This window comes from Phascolarctos cinereus, unplaced genomic scaffold, assembly GCF_003287225.1.
Source record: "Phascolarctos cinereus isolate Bilbo 61053 unplaced genomic scaffold, phaCin_HiC Scaffold_4;HRSCAF=312, whole genome shotgun sequence".
Classification (NCBI taxonomy): domain Eukaryota; kingdom Metazoa; phylum Chordata; class Mammalia; order Diprotodontia; family Phascolarctidae; genus Phascolarctos; species Phascolarctos cinereus.
Window position 1 is genome coordinate 577044293 of NW_027555847.1, and position 11855 is coordinate 577056147.

At 38.0% G+C, this 11855-nt stretch overlaps 1 protein-coding gene across 1 annotated transcript in view; it reads right to left on the reverse strand.

Annotated features, from left to right (window-relative positions):
- Positions 1-11579, reverse strand: part of RMDN1 (regulator of microtubule dynamics 1) — a 30751-nt gene extending 19172 nt beyond the window's left edge. The window contains exons 1-2 of the mRNA XM_020970090.2: positions 11350-11579; positions 4150-4267 (exon numbers count right to left, since the gene is read on the reverse strand). Coding sequence (XP_020825749.1) covers positions 4150-4267; positions 11350-11478 — 247 coding nt within the window. The 5' untranslated portion in view covers positions 11479-11579. The remainder of the gene's footprint in view (positions 1-4149; positions 4268-11349) is intronic.
- Positions 11580-11855: the final 276 nt, after the last annotated feature.

Below are 11855 nucleotides of genomic sequence, written 5' to 3' on the forward strand. Positions count from 1 at the left end.
AAATTTATGTGACCAAGCATTAAAAAAAGGGAGAGAAAGAAATCATTTTTCACTAAGGAATTGCTTGCAGATTATCATGAAATTAGATACTAATTCCCAAAAGATATTAAGATTAGAAATTATAAAGCAAACACAATGTTTGTGTAAATTACTTGAGAATAATTATATGGAACAATGTGAAATTTGTAAATATTAATAATGTGAAATTTCATAGAATTATTGTTTTGAAAGGTAATTAAGAATATCTACAATTACCTATTTTAGTTCTTATCTTTAACAATCAAAATTGATGGTTAGGATTATCTCATAGAAAATTAGATATGAATGATCCAACTTTTAGTTAAAGAAAATTAGGATAATTAAATAATAATTGATATCCTATACTCTTAGAATAATTTTCAAAATATTCAAGGTCTGCTTACTGAGACTGCCATAAAGTATCAAAAGTGATTTTCTCTCTCTCTCTTTTTTTTTTAGGCAATTGGGGTTAAGTGACTTGCCCAGAGTCACACAGCTAGTAAGTGTCAAGTGTTTGGTCTGAGGCCGGATTTGAACTCAGGTCCTCCTGACTTCAGGGCCAGTGCTCTCTCCACTGCGCCACTTAGCTGCCCCCAAAAGTGATTTTCAAAACACATTGAAGAATATATAAAATAAAAACATGTAAATAAATGATACTGCAATTCATTTTATAGAGGAACAAAATGTTTAGAAATATTACAATATTTCAAAAATCTAAAAACATGAACATCTTTAACTATACTTTGCCATTATGGAAGCTTCTTTTTTAAAAAAAACATCAGTCATATTCATTTAAAAATATATTAACCTTCCATTTAATTTTCAAAATGGTTTATTTGGTTATCTAGTCATTCATTTTACTAATACAACTATTTCCAGCCTGGGAAGGAGACTGCAGTCACAAATACAAAGAGTTAATGTAGTGATAGTGAAAAGAGAAGTAGTTCTTCTATTAAACCAGATAAAGAACTACTTGAATTGTTTAACTTCCTTAGGTTTCAATTTCCTCTTCTGTAAAATGAATACAAAATCCTTGTCTCAACTATTTCCCAGGATTGCTATGAAAATTAAAGAAGATAATGTGATAGAGTAGAAAGGGTACAGATATTAAGTCCAAGGACCTGAGTTCAAATCCCAAACTCTGATACTAACTTAAATGTATGCCCTCAGGCAAGTCATTTAATCTCTCTGACCTCCAGTTTCCTCAGTTATGAAAATGAAGGGATCTGATTTAATGATCTCTAAATGATGAGATTCTTGATGAGTCTTCCTTTCCAATTTGATTACAGGATGCTTCCTGTCTCTCAAGTAAACTGTTCTTTCTCACACCTGACATACCAACTCTAACTCCCTATCCTTATACTGCTTTCCCTCCTCATTTCCACCTTAAAATCTCCAGCTTCCTTAACAATTCAACTTGCGCCCATTTCTACATCAATAGTGTCAAACTGAAATAGAAATGAAGCCATTAACCCATACATAAGGATCACTGGGGACCACACAATGACTTAGCTGAAAAGTATATTATCTGTATTTTGTTGTACTTTTATTTTGTTAAATATTTCCCAATTTCATTTTAATCTGGTGTTGGCCTCACTCAGGAGTGTCATGGGCCAAGTGTGGCCCATGTGCCATGTGCCTAACACTTCTTTTCTATGTGAAGCTTTTATTTATCCCCTCAGATGTTACTATTTTCCCTTCCATGTTACTTTGTATTTGCTATGTGCAGATGTGAGTGCTTGCATGCATTCATGTGTGTGTACATTGTCTCCTCAAAAGAATTTAAGTTCCTTGAGGGCACAGACTTTCATTACTGCCTTTCTATCCCCAGCACCTTGTACAATCCGTGTCACAAAACAGATATTTAAGAAATAAATGCTTATTGATTGTCTGATCACTCTCTAAGAACCCTTATAATTCTAATGCCTACATCTTATGACAATATTGTATACTATTTAAAAAGCATCAAGTACTGTAGAAATATAATGTATTCTTATTAAATATTTGCCAAAGATTCCAGATTGAGTTTGTTGTATAACCAAGACTGCTCTGGAGCTTCAATGGCACTTTGTGCTAGCAGCAACAGAGAACCATTTAAACTTATTGAAAAATGGAATAACATAATCAGAAGCTGTGCTTTAGGGGTATCAACTAACCATATTTCTTGAGCTATGTTTTCATATTATTTCTTTACTTTCTGTGAATTTTTTTTTAACTTGGGACCACCAGGTTATAAAGGTGTATGTTTTTACCTGACAGATATACTACTGGTAGACTACTCAGTAATCTGAAAACAGAACAATTGGTAGCTGACAAGTGCTTTAAAATTCTGGATGGCTTCTTTTCTTCCTTTTTCCTTTCTTTAAAAAAAAATTTTTTTTCAACCTCACATAAATGGAATTAGTCCTTGACCATTCATTCTATATGATGTCATTTGGGGTAACTTGTCCAACCAGCAGCCTGTTACTGTCCATGACTAACTGTAAGTGTTTATGATGGAATTGTTTTTCTACATTAAAAAAAACAGAACAGAATATCAACTAATCAACAATCATTTATTAAGTACCTACTTCATGCTAGACACTGTGCAAAATATCACTGTGTCAGTTGTGCAGAAATGAATTAGAAAGAGAAGAGACTGGACAGAGGAAGACCAATTGGGGGTGAGGGATGGGGGCAGACGTTTATACAATTGTCCAGCCAAGAGCTAAGGAGCACCTCACTTGGGACGGCTGGCTGTGCAAGTAGAGAATGGGATGGATGAGAGAAAGAGGTAATACAGAGAAAAGGGCATGAATTTTTAATCAAAGGACCTAAGTTCAAATCCCTGTGATGCTTACTTTACTTGTGTGGCCTTGGCCAAATCCCTTCACCTCTCTGGATCTCAGTTTCCTTAATTGTAAAATGAGGGAATTCGGTTATATGGTCTCTCTTACAGCTCCATATCTATTTCCCTATGATCCATCTTTTCCCACTGACAAGTCTTGGCAACTGAATGGCTGAAATAGGGTAGAAACAGAAGGAAGAGTTGAGGATGACTGAAGCTGTGAATCTAGGTGACTGAAAGGGTGGTGAAAAGAAAAAGAAAGAAGCAGGTCAGGAGAAGAAGTGAGTTTAGGTGGGGAACTATGAGTTCTGTTTTGGACATAATGAATTTGAGAAGGCTATGGGACAACCAGATGGACAGGTACAGCAGGCTACTGGGAATATGGGACTTGACCTCAGGAGAAAAATGAAGGTTGCTCATCTACACATAAGAGTCATCTGCATGGACAAGAGAATTGAACCCATGGGAGCTGAGAGATCTCCAAGGTGGAGGTTAGAGAGAAGAGGGCCCAAGTCAGAGTCCTAAGCTACATTCACACATGGGGATGCGTCAAAGACGGTAATCCAGGAAAGGAGACTGAGAGATCCAAAGATAATCATTTTGGCTAACGGCCTCAAATTCCTTAACTACCACAACTTTTAACAGGACTATGTTGCAAAACTAACGGATTAGAGGAAAATTATTTTTCCTTTACCTATCTAGGCTGCGGTAGTAGGTTTCACGAATGTCAGAAAACAAGGGGCATGGATAATTCGCCAATGAAAAAGATACATGAATATTCAAAATTTTATTATGGCTATGTCTAAACATATATATTGGCTCTGATTTGTTTATATGTTGGCTATTTCACATCAAAATATTAAAACCTATTTTGGTTTTTAACTTTTTAATTAATTCTGTTTTTTATAATTCAATAAATATTTATTTATGTACCTTGCCTGTTATTGTTATCCTCTGTTCAAAGCCCATGTTGTTATACTTCTTTTTCTTCCTTCTTGAGTAGATCAAAAAGAGGGCAATAGAAAATGCTGGTAATATGGACTCTTTATATCATTGTAGGCAGATACCAATGATTTATTATTAAAAAGCAGCCCAAATTATGACAGAAATAAGGCATATTGTCATGCCAGATCACCAAGTTCACAAGAGTAGAAAATGTTTGTTCAATGCCTACTATACCTGTTTTACTATAAGTTTTTTGCCAAAAAACAAAACAAAACCCACACATACACACAAAAATAATCCAAACATTACATTTTAAAAACCACAATAATAAGCTTTTAAGACACTGAAGTAACACTTACCATTGACTTCAGCATGAACCACAGCAGACTGAGAAATCAGTTGGTAAGTTTCAAAGCCCAAATAAGACAATGCTGAGATTATAAGGCCCCTTTTGAAAACTACAGCATTTCTAAGAATCTAAGGAAGCAAATGGTAACAGTTATCAAACTGCTGCAAAATGTGACTTGATATCCTTGACAAAAATTACATCATTTTTCCCCTGTCTGCTTCCCTCCCCCTAAATAACACATCTTAAGGATAATGGACAGTCAAGGAAAGTAATTATTTATTTTGACAAATTCTTTAGTGAGACAAATTTCACACCAATACAACATTTATAATCACTTCTTAGAGACAGCAAGATTTAACACAGTCTAGTGAATAAGGCTAACTGCTGTGGGGTAATCTTGTGTGAAATCTTGGGCTACATCAACTCATAAGGTTATTTTTTAAGCTGGACAGAAGTTGTGAAGGTAGAAGACACCTCAGAGACCACCTAGTTCATTTTATGTTTGGCCTACAGGGCATTATATAGAGGAGAGAACTGAGATCTAGGGAGGATGACTTGCTCACAGTCACAAAAGTAAGTAAACATCAGAGGTGGGATTTAAAACCAGGTTCTCTGACTGCAGAGCCACTGCCCCTTCTGACACCCCATGACGCAAATATTTAAAGTGTAAGAAATAAAAAAATTTTTACTCACATACTTAGGGATAGCCAGATATCTAAAAATTTTTGGTTTAAAAAAATCCAACATTTAGTTTAAAATATTAGGTTAAAAAAGTTAACCATATCTCTGAGAGACAGAGGGAGGGTCCTACGAAATTTGCTTTAATATATGTATAAAGTATTACTTATTACATACCTGTCCTGATTCAAAATAAATGAGAGCGCAAAGGAATATGAATAACTATGGACCAGTAAAATGCATCTAATCCAGAATTTTTCCAACTGGTGCCTCCTCCAAATAAGCAAAATAGCATTCAAATTAGTGTTTGTATTTTGTCTTCTACTGTATATGGGTCTAGGGCCACAATTTTCCATGTTGTACCTATGGGTTATAGTGCTTTCCCAATTATACACACTCTCACACACAGACAGAATTTAAATAATTTCCTTATAACATAAAGCTATGAAATGTCAGAATGAGGGTTAAAATTCACATTTTTAGCTCCCAAGTATGGTATTCTCTCCATTATGTGTGTGTGTGTGTGTGTGTGTGTGTGTGTGTGTGTGTGTGTGTGTGTATTCAAATCTGGCTTCAGGCATTAGCTATATGACGTGGGCTAGAAATTAACTTTGCCTCAGTTTCCTGTTCTGTAAAATGAGCTGGAGAAGGAAATGGCAAACCACTCCAGTATCTTTGCCAAGAAAAACCCAAAGAGTTGGACATGATTTAAACAACTGAACAGCAATATATGATATAGTTATCCTTTCTACATTGTGGGGGTTAGGGATTCAGCACCCCCTACAATCTGGAAAATCCATGTTGAATTTTTTGGCCCTCCCTTCATATCACTAAGTCTGAATTTTTTTCTTTTTCTTTCATGGAGTGTTTGCTGTACCATATTATAAAATTTGGGTTGATATTATATAATACTATGCATATATTTTACGCATTTCTGAGTTTCTAAACTTTTTCTGTGTCATCTACTGGCCTTTGTGTGTCTTCTGCAGCTTCTGCAAAACTCCCCCCAAATTCCTATTTAATATTTTATGCCAACCCGTGATATATCAAAATTGCAATAGGAAAAGTTGCAATGTGGAAGGGATAACTATATTATATAGGTTGTACTCTATTACAGAAACATTTATTATACTTATATAATAATATAATGATACAAACATACTCATATAAACAATATTATATATCTATGTTATATAACTGAGCTGCAGTGGAAAGAATACTGGACTTTGGAGCTAGAAAATTAATTTTAATCCTTACTCTGACATTTAATTGCTCCATGTGCAAGTCATTTACATTCCCTTATGTCTCTCAGTTTTCTCATCTGTAAAAAGGAGAAATTAATACTGGCACTCCTAGCTTATATCAGGTTGAGCCTTTAAGTCAGAAAATGTGAGGACACCACTTGGTAAACCTTAAAGTGCAACATAAATGTGAGTTTGTAGAAATAGCAGTTGTATATATTCCCCACTTAAGATTTAATCAATAAGCATTTACTAAGTGCCTACTATGTGCCAGGCACTGTGTTGAGCACTGGGAATACAGATATAAAAGACAGTCCCTTTCCACAAGGAGCTGACATTCTACTGGATGTGGCCCTGATTTCTCTCAGGTATGCTAGTAGAAAGTAAGGTCTGGAAGGGCCTACTATTCTAGAAAGTGTTAGAGTATAGGCCTCAATAAGTTCAGACTAATTATGAAAAGGTTAGCCAATAGGTGATCAGTTTTTCTTCATCATAATTCATGAAGGCTACTAAAGTATAAAGGAAAAATATTATATTACTGAAGAAAATAACCACATCAGTCAAAACCATAGATCTTAAAGTATCCCAATAAACATAAATATCCATATATGAATATATATACACCTACAACTTAATATTTCATTTATTTTCATAATGGTTTACAAGTAAGAAAAAAATGCTTGGTGCCTGGAGTACAAGAAGAGAAAATTTCACTCAGTCACAAAAAATGATAGCTATAGTACAAGAAGAATTATACCACTGGGCAGTTGCTTAACTTCCCTAGACTTTAGCAAACAGTATAAAGAATTGTTCATAATTGTAATGTTTAGCAACAGTATGAAAAACATCTTGAAATTAAATAATGAAAATAATTCAAGTTCATTGATTCGTAAGTATTAAACTTTGCATGTTGGCAAATACAGAGGTCTTTAATTAGCACAATCAACTGTCATTTGATCACTATAGCGGTCATCAAAAATTGAGTGACAATGCCAAGTATGTAAAGAAAATCTTATTCCATAGAAGATACACACATACTGCTAGTGAAAGAGTATGAAAATACAAATAAATGGGCTCAGAAAGCTCAAGATATCATCCCTGATACTTTCTAGAACCACTTCATGATGATGAGAAAGTTCCTGTCTACTGCTGTAGATTCTTTATCATGGATGATCCAATTTAGAATGGAAGATATAAATAAATAACTTTATTACAGGTCTACGAAAAAGATGTATAAGAAATTTGAGCATGGAGAGCACACTTTCAACTGGGTCAAAGAAAGCTGCATGGAGACACCAAGCGCCTTGCAAAACTTCAAACTGGGGTATACATTCCAGACATGGGGTGGGAGGAGAGATGATGTGGCATGAACAAAGGCACTGAGACAGAATAAGACAAGATGAAAACAGGTGACAATGAGTAAGTAGTAGAAGGGGAATAATACGAGATAGGATGGAAAGAAAGATTTGAGCCAGATGATAGAGGGCCTTGGGAATACCAGGATCTGGAACTTATATTTATTTGGTAGGCAACTGGAAGTCACTGAAGGTTTTTGAGAGGGGAAGTACATTGTGTGTTACAAAGATTACTTGGGCAGTAGTGTGAAGGATGGATTGGAGGAGAGATAGATTGGAGATAAGAAGACTAGTTAGGAAGCCATTCTATTTCATATTCTATTGTTTTTATTTATTATATAATATATTATTGATAAATGAATATATAATTATATATTATAAAAGCATTATATTAATTTTATATAAATATACAACATATTATATGTATATAATGTCAATATTTATTATATTATGTTATAATAGTTTACAGGAGAAAACAGAAGGTGGCTGTTAAGAGTAAATAGTAAGGGTTGGTCACAGAACCAAACGGATTTGGCAACTATTTGGGCAAGTGGTGGAGATGGCTGGTGTTTGCAAACACTTAACAGTATACATACTAGGCACTTTAATAAATGTCTGCTGAAAATTAAAACAACTTTGAGGTACCCCCTCACACCATCATATTGGCTAATATATAACAGAAAAGGAAAATGATAAATGTTGAAGATGTGGGAAAATTGGGGCACTAATGCATTGTTGACGGATTTACGAACTGATTGAATCATTCTGGAGAACAATTTGGAACTATGCCCAAAGGACAAACAAACTGTGCATAACCTTTGATCCATCGATACCACTGCTAGGTCCATATCCCAAAGAGGTCATAAAAAAGGGGAAAGGACCACATGTATAAAAATATTTATAGCAGCTCTTTTTGTGGTGACAAAGAATTGGAAATTACGGGAATGCCCATCAATTGGTGAATGGCTGAACAAGTTGTGGTATACCAATAAAAGGGAATACTATTTGTACTATAAGAAATGACAAGCCGGAAGATTTCAGAAAAACCTGGACTTAAATTGATGCTGAATGAAGTGAGCAGAACCAAGAGAACATTGTATACAGTTAACAGCAACACTGTGCAACAATCAGCTAGGATTGATTTAGCTCTTCTTAGCAATACAATGATCCAAGACAATTCCAAAAGACTCATGATGGAAAATGCTGTCCACATCCAGAGAAAGAAGTATGGAGTTTGAATGCAGATCAAAGCATACTATTTTCACTTTCTTTTTTTATGGGTTTTTCCCCCTTTTGTTCTGTTTCTTCTTTCACAACATGACTAATGTGGAAATGTTTTACGTGATTGCACAGGTATAATCTCTATCAGACTGCTTACTGTCTTGGGGATTGTGGAGGGGAAAAAGGGAGGGAGAAAAATTTGGAACTCAAAATCTTTCCAAAAATGAATGCTGAAAATTGTCTTTACATGTAATTGGAAAAAATAAAACACTATTAAATAAATTTTTAAAAGCTAATAACTGAATAGAGTGAGACTGGGACCTAGCACAAAAAGGAAGTATATGAAATGAAACAGGTGAGTGTATACTGATTGCTGAGAACTACATGCTTTTGATAAAGCTTGACTACAAGAGCACTTACAGACAGGAAATGAACCTGGACCAAAACCAACTGGGAAGAAGGAATAAGATGAAAGAGGGGAAAGCAACTGTATAAGTACAACAGGAGAGGGATTGGGGGAGAGGAGCAGAAAACCTAAGATGAACCTTCTACCCTTAGAACTTCTATGTCAAAGGTGAACAAATACATGGATATGCAACTACGCAAGCAGAGAGGGGGCCATGTTCTGTAATTTTAAAATGAGGGTAATAATTAATGCTATAAATGTCCCTTCCAGTCAATCAGAAAACAAGCCTTTATTAGCACCTACTATGTGCCAGACACTCTGCTAAGCACTAAATATACAAAGAAAGGTAAAAGCCAGTCCCTGCTTTCCTCTCAGTCTAATAGAGGAGACAACATGCTTACAACTATATACAAACAAGATAGATACATGATACATTTGACACTACAATTAGGAGGACTCAAAAAAAGCTTCCTGTAGAAGGAGGGATTTTAGCTGGCACTTGAAGAAAGCAAGGGAAGCCAAGAGGCAGAGATGAGGAGGGAGAAAATTCCAGGCATGGAGAACTAAAATGCATGAAGAAATGGAACATCTTGGGAAGGAACAGCCAGGAGACCAGTGTCAATGTATCAAAGAGTGTGTGGAGGGGAGTAATGTGCAAGAAGACTGAAAAAGGAGAGGAGGACTGGATTATCAAAGACTCTGAATGCCAATGATAGGCAGTTTTTTGAGTAGTTGAGGTGACTGTCAGACCTGCACTTATGATCACTTTGACAGTTGAGTGGAGGATGAACTGGAGTGGAAAGAGATTTGTAGCAGGCAGACCCACCAGTGATAGTCCAGGTATAAGGCGATAAGGGCCTGAACCATGGTGGTTAGCACTATCAAAGGAAAGAAAGAAAGAGGTGTATGCAAGAGAGTTTATGAAGACCAAGGTAACAAATTGAATATGAGGAGAGAGAGTCAGGACTTTAGATTTCCAGCCATGGATTGAGAGGATTGAGGTTCCCGTAATATTAAAAGGAAAGTCAGGAAGAAGGGAAGGTTTAGTGGGAAAAAAGAGTTCAATTTTCGACATGTGGAGTTTAAAATGTCTATGGGACATACAGTTTGAGACGTTCAACAGGCAGCTGGATCTGTGAGACTAGAAGTAAGCAGAAAGGGTAAAGTTAGATAAATCGATTTGAGAATCATCTGCATAACTGAACCATGATAACTGAATCCACCGGAGAAGTGGACTGAGCTCAAGACAAAAGCTACAAGACTTAACAACTGCCCAGATATGTGGGTTGTGAGAGTAAAGTAGTTGAGGATGACCAGCAGAGCTGAATTAGGTTTCCAGGCCACACTAAGACATTCTTTCCTTAGTTGTACTGAGCAGTGAATAAAAGTGTCATTAAATACTTAAATCATGGAACACTTATTTATTCTTTTATCTAGGAGATGGCAATTGCACATGTATATCCAAGTAAAATAATCCAGTAGACAACTGGAAGTACATTATTAGCACTCTGGGGAGATGAGAGGGAGGAGACTGAATTGGGAGACATAGAAATAGAGGTGATAACTGAAGCCAGACATAGGAATAGATGAGGTTGTCAAGGGCAAAACTGTGGAGAAAGAAACGAACAGGTCAAGGACAGAAGCCTGGGATACACCCAGAGGTCAAAGTATGAGGATCCAGCCAGTAAAGTAGAAAGTCTGCCAAGGGAACACTGGATTTGGTGATAATATATTAGTGACTTTGGAAAGAACAGCTGCGTGAGAGCAGCGGGCAACGAAGCCAGATTACAAGGGGTCAGAAAGTGAGTAGTTTTAAGAGACAGAGTTCTAAGCAGGGTTTGCTGGTCTGTTTTAGAAGTGAAGGCAAAGATCAGAAACCAACAAACCCTACTTAAAGTGAAAATAAACCGGTATTTAATGACAGTCAGGAAGGCAGGCTCTTCGGGTGTGGACAGCAGCGGCCGCCCAGCAGCTCCCCGGGCTCTTCGGAGACCAAGAGTCGCTGGCAGGTGGACTGGGCTTTAGGCTTTGCAAAGCACTCTACACACGGTATCTCGTTAGAGCCTCACTACAGCCCTTGGTGCTGCTATCATCCCCATTTTACAGATGAGGAAACTGAGGCCGACAGCTGTTAAGCGACTGGCCCCCTGGGTCACGGGACGAGGCGGGGTCCGGGGCGGAATTTCATCCCGGGTCTTTCACACCGTCCCCCACCTCACCCCCGCCCTTCAGCTCAGCCAACACCCCCATCCACCGCGCCACCCCCACGGGCACCTCGGACACCGACCCGGGGAAGGCGGAGGAAATACCTCGCTGCCACCTAGCCAAAGGCTCGGACGGCCCCGCCGCCCGCAGCCCGCCGCCTCGGGCCCCGCCGTAGCCCAGAGCCGCGTGCGAAGGTAGGGGAGAAGCCCGCGCAACCGCACCGCGAACGCCATCGCTGGGACTGAGCCGCGAGTGGAGCCGCGAAGGCCGGAGCCCTCCTTGGCCCCGGCCCTCACGGGGCAAAGGGCAGGGAGGAGGCTCCCGCCTCGAAAGTGCCACGAGGAGAAACAGGGTCCCGGCTCTGGACGTTCCTATCGAACCACTGAGAGAAGTCGGCCGGAGCTTCCCGGGAAGACCCCGGCCCCGAGCTCGCTTAAGCTCGGAGCATGCGCCAAGGGGCGCCCTTCGTTCCGGCTTGGGCGTGGTGTTTGCTTGTGGTCTCTCTAAGAACGGGGACTTCTTTTTTTTTACCTTTCTTTACATCCCCAGCGCTTAGCTGGAACATAGTAGACGTTTAATAAATGCTGGTTGACTTGCTAACTGACCCCAT